At 39.7% G+C, this 27,921-nt stretch overlaps 1 protein-coding gene across 1 annotated transcript in view; it reads right to left on the reverse strand.

Moving 5' to 3' along the window:
• LOC128643916 (nucleolar pre-ribosomal-associated protein 1) overlaps positions 1 to 27,921 on the reverse strand; it is a gene marked incomplete at its 5' end in the record, with an annotated part of 233,169 nt that overhangs the window by 62,416 nt on the left and 142,832 nt on the right. The window contains 2 exons of the mRNA XM_053696690.1: positions 787 to 947; positions 15,745 to 15,847. Coding sequence (XP_053552665.1) covers positions 787 to 947; positions 15,745 to 15,847 — 264 coding nt within the window. The remainder of the gene's footprint in view (positions 1 to 786; positions 948 to 15,744; positions 15,848 to 27,921) is intronic.

Here is a 27,921-nt window from a genome sequence, read left to right on the forward strand (position 1 = left end):
TTAAGTACATCAGCTTATTCGCGGCGAGCGAGGCGTCAAATTTATCAATATTCCGCCACTGCTCGCGGCGGGCTAGAGGTGTCTATTTGTTGTGGGATTATTAGTACATAGCTACAGCGGACACCATTTCGCCCGCGGCGAGTAACGGCGAGTTTAGCCGCGACTAAAATGACGGATGAATTGACGGCTTAGTACATGGAGCCCCAAGAATAGATTTAGCCCCTGCCAACACTGAACTACCATTCATTTTACGAAGGAGACAGTTTCCAATCAAACTTGCATTTGCAATGACCATCAACAAATCACAAGGTCAAACGTTAGACAAAGTAGGAATATTTCTTCCAGAACCAGTATTCAGTCATGGACAACTTTATGTTGCAATGTCTCGAGTTCGTACATCATCTGATGTCAAAATTAAGATACTTCAAAGTTCAAAGCAAGGAAAGATATTACCAAACAGTGATAACATTTTTACAAAAAACATTGTTTTTAAAGAAATATACTTTAAATAAATAAATAAGTTGTGTATTTTTAATTAGTTAGAAGTAATTTTGTATTATTTAGAGCAACAATATTCTTCATGTACAAATTAAACTTTATTTTATTTTAATTTACTATAAATAAAAATATGACTTTATGTCTACTTTAATGTTTATATCTTATGTTATTTTTTTGAATAAAAAAAAAACAAAAAAAAAAAAAACATTTTGGCCCGTGTACACGGGCTTTAACACTAGTTGATATATAATCGCTGTACAAGGCATTTAAATAATCATCTGATCTTACCTGCTTCTTGTCTCGAAACCGTGCACCTTCCATGTGGGAAAGGAAAGTCCCCAGTATGTAATAAGCGGCTGCTCTCATATTGTAATCATAACTGCTGAGGGCTGCAACAGCTAATCCCAAACCATTCACATCAACAAACTTTAGGCAGTCTACAACCAGCTCTAAAACGTGAATAAAAAAAAAAAAAGATTATATATAAAATTGAAAATTTTGTAGTGGTCTCTTAATTTTTTTAATTTTTTTTTTTTTACACACACACACATATATATATATATATATATATATATATATATATATACATATACAGGTAGCCCTCAGTTTACGCCGCCGGGGTTAGGTTCCAGAAGGAATGGTTGTAAATCGAAACCGTTGTAAATTGAAACCCAGTTTATAATGTAAGTCAATGGGAGGTGAGGAGAGGGGCCTGGAACCTAAGTAACACATAATACATTATTTTTAAAGCTTTGAAATAAAGACTTTAAATGCTAAACAGCATTATAAACCTAATAAAATAATCACACAACACAGAATATATAATTAAACTAAGTTAAATGAACAAAAACATTTGCTAAACAGCATTATAAACCTAATAAAATAATCACACAACACAGAGTTCACTTGCATTTTTCTGCAAACAGTTCTTTCTATGCATTCCAATCTGGACTGATTTATAGAAGGGAAGATCTTGTTCCTTTGAAATCTGCTCGATAGCTCAGGTCTGGTTAAACTGATTAATTTCAGCTTGCTTGGCTTTGCTGCAACACAAGCGGACAGCTCCATCTACTGGCTATTTTAATAAATGCACTGCTTCTCAATGCTTTTCAATAGCAGTCACATGACTGGAAAAAAACAGAATTTATGTTTACCTGATAAATTACTTTCTCCAACGGTGTGTCCGGTCCACGGCGTCATCCTTACTTGTGGGATATTCTCTTCCCCAACAGGAAATGGCAAAGAGCCCAGCAAAGCTGGTCACATGATCCCTCCTAGGCTCCGCCTACCCCAGTCATTCGACCGACGTAAAGGAGGAATATTTGCATAGGAGAAACCATATGATACCGTGGTGACTGCAGTTAAAGAAAATAAATTATCAGACCTGATTAAAAAACCAGGGCGGGCCGTGGGCCGGACACACCGTTGGAGAAAGTAATTTATCAGGTAAACATAAATTCTGTTTTCTCCAACATAGGTGTGTCCGGTCCACGGCGTCATCCTTACTTGTGGGAACCAATACCAAAGCTTTAGGACACGGATGAAGGGAGGGAGCAAATCAGGTCACCTAAATGGAAGGCACCACGGTTTGCAAAACCTTTCTCCCAAAAATAGCCTCAGAAGAAGCAAAAGTATCAAACTTGTAAAATTTGGTAAAAGTGTGCAGTGAAGACCAAGTCGCTGCCCTACATATCTGATCAACAGAAGCCTCGTTCTTGAAGGCCCATGTGGAAGCCACAGCCCTAGTGGAATGAGCTGTGATTCTTTCAGGAGGCTGCCGTCCGGCAGTCTCATAAGCCAATCTGATGATGCTTTTAATCCAAAAAGAGAGAGAGGTAGAAGTTGTTTTTTGACCTCTCCTTTTACCAGAATAAACAACAAACAAGGAAGATGTTTGTCTAAAATCCTTTGTAGCATCTAAATAGAATTTTAGAGCGCGAACAACATCCAAATTGTGCAACAAACGTTCCTTCTTTGAAACTGGATTCGGACACAAAGGCGGCACGACTATCTCCTGGTTAATGTTTTTGTTAGAAACAACTTTCGGAAGAAAACCAGGTTTAGTACGTAAAACCACCTTATCTGCATGGAAAACCAGATAAGGAGGAGAACACTGCAGAGCAGATAATTCTGAAACTCTTCTAGCAGAAGAAATTGCAACCAAAAACAAAACTTTCCAAGATAATAACTTAATATCAACGGAATGCAAGGGTTCAAACGGAACCCCCTGAAGAACTGAAAGAACTAAGTTGAGACTCCAAGGAGGAGTCAAAGGTTTGTAAACAGGCTTGATTCTAACCAGAGCCTGAACAAAGGCTTGAACATCTGGCACAGCTGCCAGCTTTTTGTGAAGTAACACAGACAAGGCAGAAATCTGTCCCTTCAAGGAACTTGCCGATAATCCTTTCTCCAATCCTTCTTGAAGAAAGGATAGAATCTTAGGAATCTTTACCTTGTTCCAAGGGAATCCTTTAGATTCACACCAACAGATATATTTTTTCCATATTTTGTGGTAAATTTTTCTAGTTACAGGCTTTCTGGCCTGAACAAGAGTATCAATAACAGAATCTGAGAACCCTCGTTTTGATAAGATCAAGCGTTCAATCTCCAAGCAGTCAGCTGGAGTGAGACCAGATTCGGATGTTCGAACGGACCTTGAACAAGAAGGTCTTGTCTCAAAGGTAGCTTCCATGGTGGAGCCGATGACATATTCACCAGATCTGCATACCAAGTCCTGCGTGGCCACGCAGGAGCTATCAAGATCACCGACGCCCTCTCCTGATTGATCCTGGCTACCAGCCTGGGGATGAGAGGAAACGGCGGGAATACATAAGCTAGTTTGAAGGTCCAAGGTGCTACTAGTGCATCTACTAGAGTCGCCTTGGGATCCCTGGATCTGGACCCGTAGCAAGGAACCTTGAAGTTCTGACGAGAGGCCATCAGATCCATGTCCGGAATGCCCCACAATTGAGTAATTTGGGCAAAGATTTCCGGATGGAGTTCCCACTCCCCCGGATGTAATGTCTGACGACTCAGAAAATCCGCTTCCCAATTTTCCACTCCTGGAATGTGGATTGCAGACAGGTGGCAGGAGTGAGTCTCCGCCCATTGAATGATTTTGGTCACTTCTTCCATCGCCAGGGAACTCCTTGTTCCCCCCTGATGGTTGATGTACGCAACAGTCGTCATGTTGTCTGATTGAAACCGTATGAACTTGGCCTTTGCTAGCTGAGGCCAAGCCTTGAGAGCATTGAATATCGCTCTCAGTTCCAGAATATTTATCGGTAGAAGAAATTCTTCCCGAGACCAAAGACCCTGAGCTTTCAGGGGTCCCCAGACCGCGCCCCAGCCCATCAGACTGGCGTCGGTCGTGACAATGACCCACTCTGGTCTGCGGAAGGTCATCCCTTGTGACAGGTTGTCCAGGGACAGCCACCAACGGAGTGAGTCTCTGGTCCTCTGATTTACTTGAATCGTCGGAGACAAGTCTGTATAGTCCCCATTCCACTGACTGAGCATGCACAGTTGTAATGGTCTTAGATGAATGCGCGCAAAAGGAACTATGTCCATTGCCGCTACCATCAAACCTATTACTTCCATGCACTGCGCTATGGAAGGAAGAGGAACGGAATGAAGTGTTTGACAAGAGTTTAGAAGTTTTGTTTTTCTGGCCTCTGTCAGAAAAATCCTCATTTCTAAGGAGTCTATTATTGTTCCCAAGAAGGGAACCCTTGTTGACGGAGATAGAGAACTCTTTTCTACGTTCACTTTCCATCCGTGAGATCTGAGAAAGGCCAGGACTATGTCCGTGTGAGCCTTTGCTTGAGGAAGGGACAACGCTTGAATCAGAATGTCGTCCAAGTAAGGTACTACTGCAATGCCCCTTGGTCTTAGTACCGCTAGAAGGGACCCTAGTACCTTTGTGAAAATCCTTGGAGCAGTGGCTAATCCGAAAGGAAGTGCCACGAACTGGTAATGCTTGTCCAGGAATGCGAACCTTAGGAACCGATGATGTTCCTTGTGGATAGGAATATGTAGATACGCATCCTTTAAATCCACCGTGGTCATGAATTGACCTTCCTGGATGGAAGGAAGAATTGTTCGAATAGTTTCCATTTTGAACGATGGAACCTTGAGAAACTTGTTTAGGATCTTGAGATCCAAGATTGATCTGAACGTTCCCTCTTTTTTGGGAACTACGAACAGATTGGAGTAGAACCCCATCCCTTGTTCTCCTAATGGAACAGGATGAATCACTCCCATTTTTAACAGGTCTTCTACACAATGTAAGAATGCCTGTCTCTTTATGTGGTCTGAAGACAATTGAGACCTGTGGAACCTCCCCCTTGGGGGAGGCCCCTTGAATTCCAGAAGATAACCTTGGGAGACTATTTCTAGTGCCCAAGGATCCAGAACATCTCTTGCCCAAGCCTGAGCGAAGAGAGAGAGTCTGCCCCCCACCAGATCCGGTCCCGGATCGGGGGCCAACATTTCATGCTGTCTTGGTAGCAGTGGCAGGCTTCTTGGCCTGCTTTCCCTTGTTCCAGCCTTGCATAGGTCTCCAGGCTGGCTTGGCTTGAGAAGTATTACCCTCTTGCTTAGAGGACGTAGCACTTGGGGCTGGTCCGTTTCTACGAAAGGGACGAAAATTAGGTTTATTTTTGGCCTTGAAAGACCTATCCTGAGGAAGGGCGTGGCCCTTACCCCCAGTGATATCAGAGATAATCTCTTTCAAGTCAGGGCCAAACAGCGTTTTCCCCTTGAAAGGAATGTTAAGCAATTTGTTCTTGGAAGACGCATCCGCTGACCAAGATTTCAACCAAAGCGCTCTGCGCGCCACAATAGCAAACCCAGAATTTTTCGCCGCTAACCTAGCCAATTGCAAAGTGGCGTCTAGGGTGAAAGAATTAGCCAATTTGAGAGCACGGATTCTGTCCATAATCTCCTCATAAGGAGGAGAATCACTATCGATCGCCTTTTCTAGCTCATCGAACCAGAAACACGCGGCTGTAGTGACAGGGACAATGCATGAAATTGGTTGTAGAAGGTAACCTTGCTGAACAAACATCTTTTTAAGCAAACCTTCTAATTTTTTATCCATAGGATCTTTGAAAGCACAACTATCTTCTATGGGTATAGTGGTGCGTTTGTTTAAAGTAGAAACCGCCCCCTCGACCTTGGGGACTGTCTGCCATAAGTCCTTTCTGGGGTCGACCATGGGAAACAATTTTTTAAATATGGGGGGAGGGACGAAAGGTATACCGGGCCTTTCCCATTCTTTATTTACAATGTCCGCCACCCGCTTGGGTATAGGAAAAGCTTCTGGGGGCCCCGGGACCTCTAGGAACTTGTCCATTTTACATAGTTTCTCTGGGATGATCAAATTTTCACAATCATCCAGAGTGGATAACACCTCCTTAAGCAGAGCGCGGAGATGTTCCAACTTAAATTTAAATGTAATCACATCGGGTTCAGCTTGTTGAGAAATTTTCCCTGAATCTGAAATTTCTCCCTCAGACAAAACCTCCCTGGCCCCCTCAGACTGGTGTAGGGGCATATCAGAACCATTATCATCAGCGTCCTCATGCTCTTCAGTATCTAAAACAGAGCAGTCGCGCTTACGCTGATAAGTGGGCATTTTGGCTAAAATGTTTTTGATAGAATTATCCATTACAGCCGTTAATTGTTGCATAGTAAGGAGTATTGGCGCGCTAGATGTACTAGGGGCCTCCTGAGTGGGCAAGACTGGTGTAGACGAAGGAGGGAATGATGCAGTACCATGCTTACTCCCCTCACTTGAGGAATCATCTTGGGCATCATTTTCAGTGTCACATAAATCACATCTATTTAAATGAGAAGGAACCTTGGCTTCCCCACATTCAGAACACAGTCTATCTGGTAGTTCAGACATGTTAAACAGGCATAAACTTGATAACAAAGTACAAAAAACGTTTTAAAATAAAACCGTTACTGTCACTTTAAATTTTAAACTGAACACACTTTATTACTGCAATTGCGAAAAAGTATGAAGGAATTGTTCAAAATTCACCAAAATTTCACCACAGTGTCTTAAAGCCTTAAAAGTATTGCACACCAAATTTGGAAGCTTTAACCCTTAAAATAACGGAACCGGAGCCGTTTTTATCTTTAACCCCTTTACAGTCCCTGGAATCTGCTTTGCTGAGACCCAACCAAGCCCAAAGGGGAATACGATACCAAATGACGCCTTCAGAAAGTCTTTTTTATGTATCAGAGCTCCTCACACATGCGACTGCATGTCATGCTTCTCAAAAACAAGTGCGCAATACCGGCGCGAAAATGAGGCTCTGCCTATGATTAGGGAAAGCCCCTAGAGAATAAGGTGTCTAAAACAGTGCCTGCCGATATTATTTTACAAAAATACCCATATTAAATGATTCCTCAAGGCTAAATATGTTATATATGAATCGATTTAGCCCAGAAAATGTCTACAGTCTTAACAAGCCCTTGTGAAGCCCTTATTTACTCTGTAATAAAAATGGCTTACCGGATCCCATAGGGAAAATGACAGCTTCCAGCATTACATCGTCTTGTTAGAATGTGTCATACCTCAAGCAGCAAAAATCTGCTCACTGTTCCCCCAACTGAAGTTAATTCCTCTCAACAGTCCTGTGTGGAACAGCCATCGATTTTAGTAACGGTTGCTAAAATCATTTTCCTCTTACAAACAGAAATCTTCATCTCTTTTCTGTTTCAGAGTAAATAGTACATACCAGCACTATTTTAAAATAACAAACTCTTGATTGAATAAGAAAAACTACAGTTAAACACTAAAAAACTCTAAGCCATCTCCGTGGAGATGTTGCCTGTACAACGGCAAAGAGAATGACTGGGGTAGGCGGAGCCTAGGAGGGATCATGTGACCAGCTTTGCTGGGCTCTTTGCCATTTCCTGTTGGGGAAGAGAATATCCCACAAGTAAGGATGACGCCGTGGACCGGACACACCTATGTTGGAGAAAAGGTGTTTATTCTGAAACGGTGTAAATTGAACCGTTGTAAAACGAGGGCCACCTGTGTATATATGTATATATATATATATATATATATATATATATATATTTTTATTTTTTTTAAGAAGGAAGAGGGACTGAGAAATACATATATATATATTTAAGAAGGAAGAGTGACTGAGAAATACATACATATATATATATATATATATATATAAAACATACATATACACACGCTAATTTATGCAATTTTTTCACATATAAAGCAGTGTTCTACCCTTTTTATTGGGTGCACCACCTGGCTTATATTACTGACGAACCACCTGAAATTGAAGCCAATGTTAAGCTAAAATTAGCTAATATTTACATTTTTCAATGCTTATTGCACCAATTATCATTAAATACATGTATGTTTAATTATGTAATAATTAGTGTTTTCGAGAGCAGAGAATGTTAGGATATATTATCTCAATAACAGTGATTGTCACAAGGAGAATATATGACAATAAGAAATGTAATTTTAACTTTTTTATTATTATAAATGGAAAATTCTAAAATCAAAAGGTATCGGACATCATGGCAATCCATGGATTTACTGGTTTTATTATGAGATTGGGATTTATTGTTCACCTGTACAGGTATATTCTATAATTATTATTTTTTTTATTATCTGCTTTATGAGATTTATTTTGCATTTTTATTAAACTTCTTATCCAGTGCAATTGATATATTATATTTAGTCACCAATCAGCAAGCGCTACCCAGGTGCTGAACCAAAAAGGAGCCGGCTCCTAAGCGTTACATTCCTTCTTTTCAAATAAAGATAGCAAGAGAACAAAGAAAACATGATAATAGCAGTAAATTAGAAAGTTGCTTAAAATTGAATGTTCTACAATCTAACCGAATCATGAAAATAAACAAATTGGGTTTCATATCCATTTGTCTTCTCATTGGCTCATGAGATTTTCTCAGCTAGCTCTCAGAAGTGCAATGCTGCTTTGGAGCAGACTTTAATGATCTGTTTTAATCCCTTTGCGAGGGGTTAAATACAAGCAAAACTTCAATAATAAAATTCTGTAGCATATTGAAGCATTTTCTTTTTGCACTTGAATGTCCCTTTAATACTGTCTTAAATTTTAGATGGGTGATCAGAAAAATCAGCCGGGTGGTGTGCCCATTAAATAGGTCCTGAGGAGAACACTGGGATATCACTACAACTGTGCAGTTTTTTTTTAAAGAAAATAAAGTGTTTTGAAATCTAATGTTAATGCATCACCTACAACAGTGACTTACAGTAATAAAGTGTAAAGTATTATGCCCCGCCTCTCTCTAGTCATGGGTGCTGCCATGTTGAAATCTACTCTTTACATCATTCTAGTGCTGATTTGTTTGCACATGTGCAGCAACTCTCCTTTAGATAAGTGTATCCTAGGTTCCAAAATGGCAGCACTGAGACTTAGAGGGCAGTGCATGAGTGTTTAATGTCCCTTGTAAATAAAGGGAAGATGACAAATATAGACTAGTAAATATATGAACATTTAAGTAAAATGCAGAAAAAAAACAGAATTTATGCTTACCTGATAAATTACTTTCTCTTACGGTGTATCCAGTCCACGGATTCATCCTTACTTGTGGGATATTCTCATTCCCTACAGGAAGTGGCAAAGAGAGCAACACAGCAGAGCTGTCCATATAGCTCCCCCTCAGGCTCCGCCCCCCCAGTCATAGGGTGCAGTGGTGACTGTAGTTTTAAACGAAATTTTTTTTATCCTGACTTAAATGCCAGGGCGGGCCGTGGACTGGATACACCGTAAGAGAAAGTAATTTATCAGGTAAGCATAAATTTTGTTTTCTCTTACAAGGTGTATCCAGTCCACGGATTCATCCTTACTTGTGGGATACCAATACCAAAGCTTTAGGACACGGATGAAGGGAGGGAACAAGTCAGGTAACCTAAACGGAAGGCACCACTGCTTGCAAAACCTCTCTCCCAAAAATAGCCTGGGGGGCGGAGCCTGAGGGGGAGCTATATGGACAGCTCTGCTGTGTGCTCTCTTTGCCACTTCCTGTAGGGAATGAGAATATCCCACAAGGATGAATCCGTGGACTGGATACACCTTGTAAGAGAAATATTGGTTTATTATTTTTTTTTTTTAATGAATAATAATAATATAAAGATTATAGAAATTTGTACACGTTGTAACAATATAATTTGTATATTGTACAAGTTCCATATTAGATTCCCAACAAGGAATGGTTTTGATCCATCAGCAGCCGAGTTATATTTGCAAGAATTTCACAGTAACATCCCTTTCTCATGTATAAACATTCACATCCAGTGTTTAAAGAACCTTGAATATTGTGTCAGCCTATCAATAATGTGAATGACAAACGCCTCTCAGTTATGTTCCACTGGCCATGACACCGTTATCAAAATATCAGCTAAAGATTTTCATTTGATAACTCATGATGAGTAGGATGTTTCATATGCACTTGTATCAAATGGAAAGTCCTGCTAAATATAAATAGCGGTTTTATAAAAACCCAAATGAGATGTTACACGTTTACAGCTGATTGTGCCCCCCCCGAGAAGCAGTCAGGACCTATATTCATTCGGAACCCCTATCAAAGTATTCTGGTATCCTGTTGCGCATAAACCCTCCGAGTTCTAGGGAGTTTGTTTGTGCCTTTTCAAATGCACTTCATAAATAAAAAGGAATAGATTACATTTATTTTGTTTTTAGTGAATCTTGAAGGAATATGAAACCCAAAAATGTTATTTGTGAATCAGACACAAATTTAAAAAAAAAATTGCAGTTTAGTTTTATTATCAAATTTGCTTCTTTTCCATTGTATTCTTTGTTGAAGAGATATCTAGGTCATAGGTAGGTGTCTGGAGCGCTACATTGCAGGAGATAGTGCTGCCATTTAGTGCTCTTGCAAATGGATAACATTCGTGAAAAACTGCTGCCATATAGTGCTCCAGACACGTGCACACTCCTGAGCTTACCTACTTGCTTTTCAACAAATAAAATGTGATAATTTAAGTAAATTATAAAGCTGTTTAAAATTGCATGCACAAACTATGAGGCACCAGCTTCTACTGAGCATGTGCAAGAATTCACAGAATACAGGTAGCCCTCAGTTTACGCCGGGGTTAGGTTCCAGAAGGAAGGGTTGTAAATCGAAACCGTTGTAAATTGAAACCCAGTTTATAATGTAAGTCAATGGGAAGTGAGGGAGATAGGTTCCAGGCCCCTCTCAAAATTGTCATAAGTAACACCCAATACATTATTTTTAAAGCTTTGAAATGAAGACTTAAAAAATGCTAAACAGCATTATAAACCTAATAAAATAATCACACAATACAGAATATATAATTAAACTAAGTTAAATGAACAAAAACATTTGCTAAACAGCATTATAAACCTAATAATATAATCACACAACACAGACTTCACTTGCATTTTTCTGCAAACAGTTCTTTCTATGCATTCCAATATGGACTGATTTAAAGACAGGAAGATCTTGTTCCTTTGAAATCTGCTCGATAGCTCAGGTCTGGTTAAACTGATTAATTTCAGCTTGCTTGGCTTTGCTGCAACACTAGCGGACAGCTCCACCTACTGGCTATTTTAATTAATGCACTGCTTCTCAATGCTTTTCAATAGTAGTCACATGACTGGAAAAACATAATTTATGTAAGAACTTACCTGATAAATTCATTTCTTTCATATTAGCAAGAGTCCATGAGCTAGTGACGTATGGGATATACATTCCTACCAGGAGGGGCAAAGTTTCCGAAACCTTAAAATGCCTATAAATACACCCCTCACCACACCCACAATTCAGTTTAACGAATAGCCAAGAAGTGGGGTGATAAGAAAGGAGCGAAAGCATCAAAAAAATAAGGAATTGGAATAATTGTGCTTTATACAAAAAAATCATAACCACCACAAAAAAGGGGTGGGCCTCATGGACTCTTGCTAATATGAAAGAAATTAATTTATCAGGTAAGTTCTTACATAAATTATGTTTTCTTTCATGTAATTAGCAAGAGTCCATGAGCTAGTGACGTATGGGATAGTAAATACCCAAGATGTGGAACTTCCACGCAAGAGTCACTAGAGAGGGAGGGAAAAAATAAAGACAGCCAATTCCGCTGAAAAATAAATCCACTACCCAAATCAAAAAGTTTCAATTTTTATAATGAAAAAAACTGAAATTAGAAGCAGAAGAATCAAACTGAAACAGCTGCCTAAAGTACCATTCTACCAAAACTGCTTCTAAAGAAGAGAAAACATCAAAATGGTAGAATTTAGTAAAAATATGCAAAGAAGACCAAGTCATTGCTTTTGCAAATCTGATCAACAGAAGCTTCATTCTTAAAAGCCCAGGAAGTAGAAACTGACCTAGTAGAATGAGCCGTAATCCACTGAGGCGGGAATCAACCCGACTCCAAATAAGCATTATGAATCAAAAGTTTAACCAAGATGCCAAAGAAATGGCAGAAGCCTTTTGACCTTCCTAAAACCAGAAAAGATAATAAATAGACTAGACGTCTGAGTGAAATCTGAATAGCTTCAACATAGGATTTCAAAACTCTTACCATATCTAAAGAATGTAAGAATCTTACCAAAGAAGTCTTAGGAAAAGACAATAATTCCTCCCTAATGTTGATAGAAATCACAACTTTATGTAAGAATTGAAATGAGGATAGCAAAAAGCACCTTATCCTGATGAAAAAAATCAGAAAAAGGAGACTCACAAGAAAGAACAGATAATTCAAAAGCTGAAGAGATGTCTAAAAAGAACAATACTTTCCATGAAAGTAAATAATGTCTAGAGAAAGCATATGCTCAAATAGAAGAGCCTGTAAAGCCTTCAGAACCAAATTAAAACTCCAAGGAGGAGAAATTGGCATAATAACAGGTTTGATAAGAACCAAAACCTGAAAAAAATAATGAATAACAGAAAGGAACACTGCCTTATCCTGATGAAAAATCAGAAAAGGAGATCCACAAGAAAGAGCAGAAAACTCAGAAACTCTTCTAGCAGAAGAGATAGCCAAAAGGAACAATACTTTCCAAGAAAGTAATTTTAATGTCCAGAGAACGCAAAGGTTCAAACGGAGGAGCCTGTAAAGCCCTCAGTACCAAATTGAGACTCCAAGGAGGAGAGATTGACTTAATGACAGGCTTGATACAAACCAAAGCCTGTACAAAACAATGAATATCAGAATGAATAGCAATCTTTCTGTGAAAAAGAACAGAAAGAGTAGAGATTTGTCCTTTCAAAAAACTTGTAGACAAAACCTTATCTAAACCAACCTGAAAAATTGTAAAAATTCTAGGAATTCAAAAAGAATGCCCAAAGAATTTATGAGAAGAACACCAAGAAATGTAAGTCTTCCAAACTCGATAATAAATCTTTCTAGAGACAGATTTACAAACCTGTAACATAGTATTAATCACTGAGTCAAAGAAACCTCTATGACTAAGAATCAAACGTTCAATCTACATACTTTCAAATTTAATGATTTGAGATCCTGATGGAAAAAAAGGGCCTTGAGATAGAAGGTCTGGTCTTAACGGAAGTGTCCAAGTTTGGCAACTGGCCATCCGAATGAGATCCGCATACCAAAACCTGTGAGGCCATGCTGGAACCACCAGCAGTACAAACGAACGCTCCATTAGAATTTTGGAAGAACTAGAGGCGGAAGATATAGGCAGAATGATAATTCCAAGAAAGTGTCAATGCATACGCTACTTCCGCCTGAGGATCCCCGGACCTGAAATAGGCCCCTGGGAAGTTCCTTGTTAAGACGAGATGCCAACAGATCTATTTCTGGAAGCCCTCACATCTGAAAAATTGAAAAACATATCTGGGTAAGAGACCATTCTCCCGGATGTAAAGTATGATTAACAGAGATAATCCGCTTCCCAAATGTCTATACCTGGGAAAAGGACCACAGAATTTAGATAGGAGCTGGATTTAGCCCAAGCAAATATCCGAGATACTTTTGTCACAGTCTAAGGACTGATAGTCCCACCCTGATGATTGACATACACCACAGATGTGATATTGTCTGAAAAAAACAATAAACGCCTCTTCTTCAAAAGAAACCAACTGAAGAACTCTGGGAATGCACAGAGTTCCAAAATATCAAATGGTAATCTCGCCTCCTGAGATTTCCAAACCCTTTGTGCTGACAGAGAACCTCAGACAGCCTCCCAACCTAAAAGACTCACATCTGTAGAGATCATGGTCCAGGTTGAAATAATCGAAGAGACCTGTAGAACTAAATGATGGTGATCTTAACCACCGAATCAAAGATAAACATAGAATTCGAAGATTTAAAAAGTGAAATCCTAGAATCCCTGCACCATTATTCAGCATAAAAAACTGAAAAGGTTTTCTATGAAAATGAGCAAAGGGAATTGAATCCAATGCTGCAGCCATAAGACCTAAATTTCCATGCATATATAGCAACTGAAGGAAATAATAGAGACTGAAGGTACCGACAGACGGAACCCAATAAAAATGTAACTTGTCTGTTAGAGAAAAAGACAGTGACACAATCTATCTGGAAACCTAAAAAAGGTGACCCTTATGTGAGGAATCAAGAGCTTTTGAAAAAAAGATCCTCTAACCATGTCTTGAAAAAACAAAGTTGAATCATATGAGACTCCGTAGTCTCAGAAAATAAAAATAATCTGAATGAAAACAGAAAATGAAGATATGCATCTATTGTATCTAATGAAAACAAATAATGCTATCACTGACCAAAAAAAGGCAGACTAGACCATATAAATACCAATCTAAAAGATGGTACATTTATATAATAAAAAGATTTTCTATCTTTGGAACAATGAATAGTTTTGAATAAAACCCCAAACACACATGCGTCAAAAAATGACGGAACAACGAACAACTTCCAATGACAACTACGGCGCCGGAAATGACAAAATTTTGCGCCAAAAAAGTTTGCGCCAAGAATGACGCAATAAATTGAAACATTTTCTGCCCCCGCGAGCCTAACAGACCGCAGGGAAAAAAGTCAATTGAAAATTTTCAAGGTAAGAAAAAAATATTTATTCATATGCATTATCCCAAATAATGAAACAGACAGTCTGAATGAAGGAATACTGATTATCCTGAATCATGGCAAATATAAGTTTAAAGACATATATTTAGAACTTTACATATAAAGTGCCCAACCATAGCTTAGAGTGTCACAAAAAATAAGACTTACTTACCCCAGGACACTCATCTACATATAGTAGATAGCCAAACCAGTACTGAAACGAGAATCAGTAGAGGTAATGGTATATATAAGAGTATATCGTCAATCTGAAAAGGGAGGTAAGAGATGAATCTCTACAACCTATAACAGAGAACCTATGAAATAGATCCCGTAGAAGGAGACCATTGAATTCAAATAGGCAATACTCTCTTCACATCCCTCTGACATTCACTGCACTCTGAGAGGAAAAACGGGCTCCAGCCTGCTGCGAATCGCATATCAACGTAGAATCTAGCACAAAATTACTTCACCACCTCCCTGGGAGGCAAAGTTTGTAAAACTGAATTGTGGGTGTGGTGAGGGGTGTATTTATAGGCATTTTGAGGTTTGGGAAACTTTGCCCTTCCTGGTAGGAATGTATATCCCATACGTCACTAGCTCAAGGACTCTTGCTAATTACATGAAAGAAAAAAGGTTGTTATTCTGAAACGGTGTAAATTGAACCGTTGTAAAACGAGGGCCACCTGTATATGTATATGCATTTGTGATTGGTTGATGGCTGTAAGATGATGCAATGGGAAGGAAAATGTAACTTACATAAAATTCAAACTAAGTGCTTTTGCATTATCTTTTTATTATACATTTGCAGAATATGGTATTCTGCTGTTTTTTTGTGTTTTTTAACCTTTTTCTCGTGGAGTATTGTGACATTGCTGCCATATAGGTAAACTTGCTGAGCCTCTTGAGATTGTTTATTCGATTTCCCTTTGCTGTGGCCAACTAGGAACAGACGTAAATGGGCTTGTGCACTGATTCAAGTTGCAGGGTCAGGGTTCTGAATCCTGCAATAATGAAACTACATTTTTCCCCACTAAGTATAGTTAAATAATTTATAGGGAATTGTGTTTGTAGCTTTAAAAGTCCTTAAAAGTGCATAAGGGAAAAATACAACTGAGTTATACAATTATATTACGTAAAAAGGTAATCAGGAAAGATAATAAATCACTTACCTGGCCTTATTAATTCACTGAAAAGTGGAAGCAGAAAACAGGGATCATACAGATCATCCAAATCTGTAATTGCAGAATCTTCAAACACTCTATCTTGTTCAGTCTAAAATAAAAAGTGCATGTGAAGAAAATGAGTTAATGTGCGCAACTTAAAGCTTTATTTTAATGCAGGTGTAATAATAAACTGACTCCTATGAACATATCAAGTTTATCATTTAAACATAGTAAACAAAAATCCAACATAATGGGAAAACAAATTTGTTACGCTTTTTCTCTGAATGATTCAAATTGTAATTCAGTTAAAATAAAACTATTACAAGCATACAGACAAAATGACAATAATAATAAATAATAATATGACACCATGAAACTCTAGACAGTGGGATTGCATTCCCTTGAAATCTGTTACCTTTTTTTATCAATTGTATTTATTTATTGCCATGTGGTACTTTATGTGATCTCCGCTGAGATATCTAGGTGAGCGTTTTTTTGTACAATTAAAAGGACTAATAACAGCTCTATATTGACAAGTACAGACAATGTGTTAGCACAAGGGGCTCCATGTACTAAGAGGCGGGCGGACAGCTTCTTAACTCGCGAAGCTGTCCGCCCGCCTCCGCTACACACGGGCAGCGGATCTATTGATCCGCTTGCCCGTATGTATCATTACACACTCAGCGGAGTGTGTAATGCCCGCCCCTTCAGTCGCGCGACCAATCACGCGACTGAAGGGGCTGTCAATCACCGAGAGCGAGCGAGCTCTCGGTGATTTTGCTTCGCCACCTAAGAGGTGGCGTAGGGTGTAGGAAGCAGCGGTCTAATGACCGCTGCTTCTTACATTGCGGGAAGCAGGCTCGCATATGCGAACCTGCCCCGCAAAGGCTCCGGAGCAGCTTTCGCTGCTTCGTACATGGAGCACAAGGTGTTATAGAGATATTAAAACACAAACTGGAGTTTGTAGTCTCTTAAATTAAAACATTTACAATTAATAATTTACAATTAATAATTATTTTTTTTTGTCAAACGTACATTTTTGTATTATTTTAATGGATTCCCATTTGACTGTGCGAAAGAACAAAAACATAATTTACGCTTACCTGATAAATTAATTTCTTCATTAGTGGTGGAGGCAAAGACTCCCAATAGCTCTATAAAACCCCTCCCACCTCAATGGTAAATCAGTCTGTCGTATAGCCAAGCAAAAAACAATTTATGTAAGAACTTACCTGATAAATTCATTTCTTTCATATTAGCAAGAGTCCATGAGCTAGTGACGTATGGGATATACATTCCTACCAGGAGGGGCAAAGTTTCCCAAACCTCAAAATGCCTATAAATACACCCCTCACCACACCCACAATTCAGTTTAACGAATAGCCAAGAAGTGGGGTGATAAGAAAGGAGCGAAAGCATAAAAAATAAGGAATTGGAATAACTGTGCTTTATACAAAAAATCATAACCACCACAAAAAGGGTGGGTCTCATGGACTCTTGCTAATATGAAAGAAATGAATTTATCAGGTAAGTTCTTACATAAATTATGTTTTCTTTCATGTAATTAGCAAGAGTCCATGAGCTAGTGACGTATGGGATAATGAATACCCAAGATGTGGATCTTCCACGCAAGAGTCACTAGAGAGGGAGGGATAAAATAAAGACAGCTAATTCCGCTGAAAAATAATCCACACCCAAAACAAAGTCTTAATCTTATAATGAAAAAAATTGAAATTATAAGCAGAAGAATCAAACTGAAACAGCTGCCTGAAGTACTTTTCTACCAAAGACTGCTTCTGAAGAAGAAAACACATCAAAATGGTAGAATTTAGTAGAAACTCTTCTAGCAGAAGAGATGGCCAAAAGAAACAAAACTTTCAAAGAAAGTAATTTAATATCCAGCGAATGCATAGGTTCAAACGGAGGAGCTTGAAGAGCCCTCAGAACCAAATTAAGACTCCAAGGAGGAGAGATTGACTTAATGACAGGTTTTATACGAACCAAAGCCTGTACAAAACAATGAATATCAGGAAGATTAGCAATCTTTCTGTGAAAAAGAACAGAAAGAGCAGAGATTTGTCCTTTCAAGGAACTTGCAGACAAACCTTTATCCAAACCATCCTGAAGAAACTGTAAAATTCTAGGAATTCTAAAAGAATGCCAGGAAAAATGATGAGAAGAACACCAAGAAATCTTCCAGACTCGATAATATATCTTCCTAGATACAGATTTACGAGCCTGTAACATAGTATTAATTACGGAGTCAGAGAAACCTCTATGACTGAGAATCAAGCGTTCAATCTCCATACCTTCAAATTTAAGGATTTGAGATCCTGATGGAAAAAAGGACCTTGCGATAGAAGGTCTGGTCTTAACGGAAGAGTCCACGGTTGGCAAGTAGCCATCCGGACAAGATCTGCATACCAAAACCTGTGAGGCCATGCTGGAGCCACCAGCAGAACAGACTAACGCTCCTTTAGAATCTTGGAAATCACTTTTGGAAGAAGAACTAGAGGCGGAAAGATATAGGCAGGATGATACTTCCAAGGAAGTGACAATGCATCCACTGCTTCCGCCTGAGGATCCCTGGATCTGGACAGATACCTGGGAAGCTTCTTGTTTATATGAGAAGCCATCAGATCTATTTCTGGAAGTCCCCACATTTGAACAATCTGAAGAAATACCTCTGGGTGAAGAGACCACTCGCCCGGATGTAACGTCTGGCGACTGAGATAATCCGCTTCCCAATTGTCTATACCTGGGATATGAACCGCAGAAATTAGACAGGAGCTGGATTCCGCCCAAACAAGTATTCGAGATACTTCTTTCATAGCCAGAGGACTGTGAGTCCCTCCTTGATGATTGACATATGCCACGGTTGTGACATTGTCCGTCTGAAAACAAATGAATGACTCTCTCTTTAGAAGAGGCCACGACTGAAGAGCTCTGAAAATCGCACAGAGTTCCAAAATGTTGATTGGTAATCTCGCCTCCTGAGATTCCCAAACCCCTTGTGCTGTCAGAGACCCCCATACAGCTCCCCAACCTGTCAGACTTGCATCTGTTGAGATCACAGTCCAGGTCGGAAGAACAAAAGAAGTCCCCTGAACTAAACAATGGTGGTCTGTCCACCAAGTCAGAGAGTGTCGTACAATCGGTTTTAAAGATATTAATTGCGATATCTTTGTACAATCCCTGCACCACTGGTTCAGCATACAGAGCTGAAGAGGTCGCATGTGAAAACGAGCAAAGGGGATCGCGTCCGATGCAGCAGTCATAAGACCTAGAATTTCCATGCATAAGGCTACCGAAGGGAATGATTGAGACTGAAGGTTTCGACAAGCTGAAACCAATTTCAGACGTCTTTTGTCCGTCAGCGACAGAGTCATGGACACTGAATCTATCTGGAAACCTAAAAAGGTTACCCTTGTCTGAGGAATCAACTAACTCTTTGGTAAATTGATCCTCCAACCATGTTCTCGAAGAAACGATACAAGTTGATTTGTATGAGATTCTGCTAAAAGTGAAGACTGAGCAAGTACCAAGATATCGTCCAAATAAGGAAATACCACAATACCCTGTTCTCTGATTACAGATAGAAGGGCACTGAGAACCTTTGTAAAAATCCTTGGAGCTGTTGCTAGGCCAAACGGCAGAGCCACAAACTGATAATGCTTGTCTAGGAAAGAGAATCTCAGAAACTGATAGTGATCTGGATGAATCGGAATATGCAGATATGCATCTTGTAAATCTATTGTGGACATATAATGCCCTTGCTGAACAAAAGGCAGAATAGTCCTTATAGTTACCATTTTGAATGTTGGTATCCTTACATAACGATTCAATATTTTTAAATCCAGAACTGGTCTGAAGGAATTCTCCTTCTTTGGTACAATGAAGAGATTTGAGTAAAACCCCAGCCCCTGTTCCAGAACTGGAACTGGCACAATTACTCCAGCCAACTCTAGATCTGAAACACATTTCAGAAATGCTTGAGCCTTCACTGGATTTATTGGGACACGGGAAAGAAAAAATCTTCTTGCAGGAGGCCTTATCTTGAAGCCTATTCTGTACCCTTGAGAAACAATGTTCTGAATCCAAAGATTGTGAATCGAATTGATCCAAATTTCTTTGAAAAAACGTAATCTGCCCCCTACCAGCTGGGCTGGAATGAGGGCCGCTCCTTCATGTGGACTTGGGAGCTGGCTTTGGCTTTCTAAAGGGCTTGGATTTATTCCAGACTGGAGATGGTTTCCAAACTGATACTGTTCCTGTAGGGGAAGGATCAGGCTTTCGTTCCTTATTATGACGAAAGGAACGAAAACGATTAGCGGACCTAAATTTACCTTTAGATTTTTTATCCTGTGGTAAAAAAGTTCCTTTCCCCCCAGTAACAGTTGAAATAATAGAATCCAACTGTGAACCAAACAATTTATTACCCTGGAAAGAAAGGGAAAGCAACGTTGACTTAGAAGACATATCAGCATTCCAAGTTTTAAGCCATAAAGCTCTTCTAGCTAAAATAGCTAAAGACATATACCTGACATCAACCCTAATGATATCAAAGATGGCATCACAAATAAAGTTATTAGCATGTTGAAGAAGATTAACAATGCTATGAGTATTATGATCTGTTACTTGTTGTGCTAAAGCCTCCAACCAGAAAGTTGAAGCTGCAGCAACATCAGTCAAAGAAATAGCAGGTCTAAGAAGATTACCTGAACATAAATAAGCTCTCCTTAGAAAGGATTCAAGCTTCCTATCTAAAGGATCCTTAAAGGAAGTACTATCCGCCGTAGGAATAGCAGTACGTTTAGCAAGAGTAGAGATAGCCCCATCAACTTTAGGGATTTTGTCCCAAAACTCTAATCTATCAGATGGCACAGGGTACAATTTCTTAAACCTTTGACAAGGAGTAAATGAAGTACCCAGACTATTCCATTCCCTAGAAATTACTTCTGAAATAGCATCAGGAACTGGAAAAACTTCTGGAATAACTACATGAGGTTTGAAACCCGAATTTAAACGCTTAGTAGATTTAGTATCAAGAGGACTAGACTCCTCCATATCTAATGCAATTAACACTTCTTTAAGTAAAGAACGAATAAACTCCATCTTAAATAAATATGAAGTTTTATCAGTATCAATATCTGAGGCAGAATCTTCTGAACCAGATAGATCCTCATCAGAAACAGACAAGTCAGAATGATGGCGGTCACTTAAAAATTCATCTGAAATATGAGAAGTTTTAAAAGACCTTTTACGTTTACCGGAAGGAGGAATAACAGACAGAGCCTTCCTAATAGATTTAGAAACAAATTCTTTTACATTAACAGGTACATCCTGAACATTAGATGTTGAAGGAACAACAACAGGTAATGAATTATTACTAATGGAAACACAATCTGCATTAGAAAGTTTATCATGACAGTTATCACAAACTACAGCCGGAGGAACAGTTACCAAAAGTTTACAACAAATGCACTTAACTTTGGTAGAACCAGCATCAGGCAGCGTCTTTCCAGAAGTAGATTCTGATCCAGGGTCAGGTTGAGACATCTTGCAATATGTAATAGAAAAAACAATATATAAAGCAAAATTATCAAATTCCTTAAATGACAGTTTCAGGAATGGGGAAAAAATGCCAAATGAACAAGCCTCTAGCAACCAGAAGCAATGAAAAATGAGACTGAAATAATGTGAAAAAAAGGTGGAGACAAGAATGACGCTCACATTATTGGCGCCAAGTACAACGCCCATATTTTTTGGCACCAAGTATGATGCCACATCCTGTGACGCCGAAAAAAACGACGCCCACATTTTTGGCGCAAAAAAACGTCTGAACACATATACGTCAAAAAAATGACGCAACCACGAACAAACACTCCCGGCGTCAATTAGGGCGCCGGAAATGACAATTTTTGTGCCAAAAAAGTCTGCGCCAAAAATGACGCAATAAATTGTAGCATTTTCAGCCCCCGCGAGCCTAACAGCCCACAGGGAAAAAAGTCAATTGAAAATTTTTTAAGGTAAGAAAAAAAAAATATTTATTCATATGCATTATCCCAAATAATGAAACTGACTGTCTGAAATAAGGAATACTGATTATCCTGAATCATGGCAAATATAAGTTTAAACACATATATTTAGAACTTTACAAATAAAGTGCCCAACCATAGCTTAGAGTGTCATAATAAAATAAGACTTACTTACCCTAAGACACTCATCTATATATAGTAGATAGCCAAACCAGTACTGAAACGAGAATCAGTAGAGGTAATGGTATATAAGAATATATCGTCGATCTGAAAAGGGAGGTAGGAGAAGAAATCTCTACGACCGATAACAGAGAACCTATGAAATAGATCCCCTAGAGGAAGACCATTGTATTCAAATAGGCAATACTCTCTTCACATCCCTCTGACATTCACTGCACTCTGAGAGGAAAACCGGGCTCCAGCCTGCTGCGAAGCGCATATCAACGTAGAATCTAGCACAAACTTACTTCACCACCTCCATGGGAGGCAAAGTTTGTAAAACTGAATTGTGGGTGTGGTGAGGGGTGTATTTATAGGCATTTTGAGGTTTGGGAAACTTTGCCCCTCCTGGTAGGAATGTATATCCCATACGTCACTAGCTCATGGACTCTTGCTAATTACATGAAAGAAAATGTAGCAAAAGAATTAGAGCGAAATAATAGGACAGAAAAGAGATGTACGCAAAAATAAAAACCCACCCAAAAAAACAGGGTGGGGTCACATGGACTCTCACCACAACCCAAATAGAACCCAAAGAAGAAAACGGGTAGTTTTTTTTTTTTTTTTTTTAAATATAACATTAAAATAGCCAACAGGCGGAATCAAAAAAGTTAAAAAACTGCCTGAAATAAAATCCAACCAAAGGCTGCTTTAGAAGAAGCAAGCATATCAACATGATAGAATTTAGAAAAAGTATGCAAAGAAGACCAAGAAGCTACCTAGCAAATTTAGTCAACCGAGTCCTCATTCTTAAAAGCACAAGAAGTGGTAACTGATCCTTCCTGGAACCAAAAAAAGTGAACAAAAACTAGAAGTTTGTCTAAAATCCTTATTATACTTCAAGGCTCTTACAACATCCAAGTAATAAAGAAGCCTCTCTGAAGACATAAAGAAGGGACAACTTCTTCCCGACTTACATAATCTGAAGACACAACTTTACGAATAATGTCAAATATAGTCCACCAAACTGCTTTACCCCGATGAAAAAAATAACATAAGGAGAATGACATAACAGAGCAGACAACTCAGAGACTCTTCTAGCAGAAGAGATAGCCAAAAGAAACAAGAAAGAGAAATTGGTTTAATATCAGGTTTAAATCTAGCCAAAGGTTGAACGAAGTCGTGTATTTCAGGAAGACTGTTAATCACTACACGTTTCTCAGTTTAAAAACTGTTTCAGCAGGTGATTTTACATACATAAAGTAGATGGCCTTAAATAACTTAGGAATCGGCGTGCCCCTCTGTCTAGTGCGCATGTCACAAAAAGCTCTAATATGATTGGTCAATTTCGGGACCTATGTCTGTCGTCTTTCACGGATTTTAACTTGATTGACAGACTGCACTACCAATACTAATTCCAAGTCCTCTGAAGCGGACCGATATATACAAATAGTATTATAATTAGCCATGTGTTAAGATAAACTATAAAACGGTTTGTATAGGAAATCCTCTTTACCTGAAATTTACTGCAGAATACTTATAACATATGTGGATAAAAAAATTAAATAATCTGATACGTACCTAAATAAATATTATAGTGAAAACTGTTAGCTCAGTCTAATTTCCAACCGGTACATAAATAGTAAACAATTCCACAATTGTCATAAGACAGCTCAGTGTGACTTAACACACAAAGAAAAAAGAGCCCATCCGTAAACATCATCGAGACTAGTCTTAATAACATATAATCAATACTTAATATAATAAAAAATAAAATAATATAATAGGAAATACATAAAGTAATTCCTGAGACTACAAAGTTATTATAAATTTAAACATAAAAAAATATATATTAAAAAGCCAATTAGTGCCAAACCTTGCTGTAGGATTAAAGGGATTACCTGTTTTAGCCCATTCCTTAGAAACTCTCTCAGAGACGGCATCAAATATAGGAAAAAACATTAGGATTATAAATTAAGTCTAAACAAATAACAGAATTTATGCTTACCTGATAAATTACTTTCTCCAACGGTGTGTCCGGTCCACGGCGTCATCCTTACTTGTGGGATATCTCTTCCCCAACAGGAAATGGCAAAGAGTCCCAGCAAAGCTGGCCATATAGTCCCTCCTAGGCTCCGCCCACCCCACTCATTCGACCGACGGACAGGAGGAAATATATATAGGAGAAACCATATGGTACCGTGGTGACTGTAGTTAGAGAAAATAATTCATCAGACCTGATTAAAAAACCAGGGCGGGCCGTGGACCGGACACACCGTTGGAGAAAGTAATTTATCAGGTAAGCATAAATTCTGTTTTCTCCAACATTGGTGTGTCCGGTCCACGGCGTCATCCTTACTTGTGGGAACCAATACCAAAGCTTTAGGACACGGATGAAGGGAGGGAGCAAATCAGGTTACCTAAACGGAAGGCACCACAGCTTGCAAAACCTTTCTCCCAAAAATAGCCTCCGAAGAAGCAAAAGTATCAAATTTGTAAAATTTGGCAAAAGTGTGCAGTGAAGACCAAGTCGCTGCCTTACATATCTGGTCAACAGAAGCCTCGTTCTTGAAGGCCCATGTGGAAGCCACAGCCCTAGTGGAGTGAGCTGTGATTCTTTCAGGAGGCTGCCGTCCGGCAGTCTCATAAGCCAATCGGATGATGCTTTTAAGCCAAAAGGAAAGAGAGGAAGAAGTCGCTTTTTGACCTCTCCTTTTACCAGAATAAACAACAAACAAGGAAGATGTTTGTCTGAAATCTTTTGTAGCCTCTAAATAGAATTTTAGAGCACGGACTACGTCCAAATTGTGTAACAAACGTTCCTTCTTTGAAACTGGATTCGGACATAAAGAAGGTACAACTATCTCCTGGTTAATATTTTTGTTAGAAACAACCTTAGGAAGAAAACCAGGCTTAGTACGCAAAACCACCTTATCTGCATGGAACACCAGATAGGGCGGAGAACACTGCAGAGCAGATAACTCTGAAACTCTTCTAGCAGAAGAAATTGCAACCAAAAACAAAACTTTCCAAGATAGTAACTTAATATCTATGGAATGTAAAGGTTCAAACGGAACCCCTTGAAGAACTGAAAGAACTAGATTTAGACTCCAGGGAGGAGTCAAAGGTCTGTAAACAGGCTTGATCCTAACCAGAGCCTGAACAAATGCTTGAACATCTGGCACAGCTGCCAGTCTTTTGTGTCGTAAGACAGATAAAGCAGAGATCTGTCCCTTTAGAGAACTTGCAGATAATCCTTTCTCCAAACCTTCTTGTAGAAAGGAGAGAATCTTAGGAATTTTTATCTTATTCCATGGGAATCCTTTGGATTCACACCAACAGATATATCTTTTCCATATTTTATGGTAAATCTTTCTAGTTACCGGTTTTCTGGCCTGAACCAGAGTATCTATCACAGAATCTGAAAACCCACGCTTCGATAGAATCAAGCGTTCAATCTCCAAGCCGTCAGCTGGAGGGAGACCAGATTTGGATGTTCGAATGGACCCTGAACAAGACGGTCCTGTCTCAAAGGTAGCTTCCATGGTGGAACCGATGACATATTCACCAGGTCTGCATACCAAGTCCTGCGTGGCCACGCAGGAGCTATCAAGATCACCGAGGCCCTCTCCTGATTGATCCTGGCTACCAGCCTGGGAATGAGAGGAAACGGTGGAAATACATAAGCTAGGTTGAAGGTCCAAGGTGCTACTAGTGCATCTACTAGAGTCGCCTTGGGATCCCTGGATCTGGACCCGTAGCAAGGAACCTTGAAGTTCTGACGAGACGCCATCAGATCCATGTCTGGAATGCCCCATAATTGAGTTATTTGGGCAAAGATCTCCGGATGGAGTTCCCACTCCCCCGGATGGAATGTCTGACGACTCAGAAAATCCGCCTCCCAGTTTTCCACACCTGGGATGTGGATCGCAGACAGGTGGCAGGAGTGATCCTCCGCCCATTGAATTATTTTGGTCACTTCTTTCATCGCCAGGGAACTCCTTGTTCCCCCCTGATGATTGATATACGCAACGGTCGTCATGTTGTCTGATTGGAACCTTATGAATCTGGCCTTTGCTAGTTGAGGCCAAGCCCTGAGAGCATTGAATATCGCTCTCAGTTCCAGAATGTTTATCGGGAGAAGAGACTCTTCCCGAGACCATAGACCCTGAGCTTTCAGGGATTCCCAGACCGCGCCCCAGCCCACTAGACTGGCGTCGGTCGTGACAATGACCCACTCTGGTCTGCGGAAGCTCATTCCCTGGGACAGATGGTCCAGGGTCAGCCACCAACGGAGTGAATCTCTGGTCTTCTGATCTACTTGAATTATTGGAGACAAGTCTGTATAGTCCCCATTCCACTGTTTGAGCATGCACAGTTGTAATGGTCTTAGATGAATTCGTGCAAAAGGAACTATGTCCATTGCTGCAACCATCAACCCTACTACTTCCATGCACTGCGCTATGGAAGGACGAGGAACAGAATGAAGAACTTGACAAGAGCTTAGAAGTTTTGATTTTCTGACCTCTGTCAGAAAAATCCTCATTTCTAAGGAATCTATTATTGTTCCCAAGAAGGGAACTCTTGTCGACTGAGACAGAGAACTTTTTTCTATGTTCACCTTCCATCCGTGTGATCTGAGAAAGGCCAGAACGATGTCTGTATGAGCCTTTGCTTTTGACAGGGACGACGCTTGTATTAGAATGTCGTCCAAGTAAGGTACTACTGCAATGCCCCTCGGTCTTAGAACCGCTAGAAGGGACCCTAGTACCTTTGTGAAAATCCTTGGAGCAGTGGCTAACCCGAATGGGAGGGCCACAAACTGGTAATGCTTGTCCAGAAAAGCAAACCTTAGGAACTGATGATGTTCTTTGTGGATAGGAATATGTAGGTACGCATCCTTTAGATCCACGGTAGTCATAAATTGACTTTCCTGGATAGTGGGTAGAATCGTTCGAATGGTTTCCATCTTGAACGATGGTACCCTGAGAAATTTGTTTAGGATCTTCAAATCCAAAATTGGTCTGAAAGTTCCCTCTTTTTTGGGAACTACGAACAGATTGGAATAAAATCCCATTCCTTGTTCCTTTATTGGAACTGGGTGTATCACTCCCATCTTTAACAGGTCTTCTACACAATGTAAGAACGCCTGTCTCTTTATTTGGTTTGAGGATAAGTGAGACATGTGGAACCTTCCCCTTGGTGGTAGTTCCCTGAATTCCAGGAGATAACCTTGAGAAACTATTTCTAGCGCCCAGGGATCCTGAACATCTCTTGCCCAAGCCTGAGCAAAGAGAGAGAGTCTGCCCCCCACTAGATCCGGTCCCGGATCGGGGGCTACTCCTTCATGCTGTTTTGTTAGCAGCGGCAGGCTTCTTGGCCTGCTTACCCTTGTTCCAGCCTTGCATCGGTTTCCAGGCTGGTTTGGGTTGTGAGGCATTACCCTCTTGCTTAGAGGATGCAGAATTAGAGGCCGGTCCGTTCCTGAAATTGCGAAAGGAACGAAAATTAGACTTATTTTTGGCCTTGAAAGGCCTATCTTGTGGAAGGGCGTGGCCCTTTCCCCCAGTGATGTCTGAAATAATCTCTTTCAATTCTGGTCCAAATAGAGTTTTACCTTTGAAAGGGATGTTAAGCAATTTTGTCTTGGATGACACATCCGCTGACCAAGACTTTAGCCAAAGCGCTCTGCGCGCCACGATAGCAAACCCTGAATTTTTCGCCGCTAATCTAGCTAATTGCAAAGCGGCATCTAAAATAAAAGAGTTAGCCAATTTAAGTGCGTGAACTCTGTCCATAACCTCCTCATATGGAGTCTCTCTACTGAGCGACTTTTCTAGTTCCTCGAACCAGAACCACGCTGCTGTAGTGAAAGGAACAATGCACGAAATGGGTTGTAGAAGGTAACCTTGCTGTACAAAAATCTTTTTAAGCAAACCTTCCAATTTTTTATCCATAGGATCTTTGAAAGCACAACTATCTTCGA

Source organism: Bombina bombina, unplaced genomic scaffold, assembly GCF_027579735.1.
Source record: "Bombina bombina isolate aBomBom1 unplaced genomic scaffold, aBomBom1.pri scaffold_594, whole genome shotgun sequence".
NCBI lineage: Eukaryota > Metazoa > Chordata > Amphibia > Anura > Bombinatoridae > Bombina > Bombina bombina.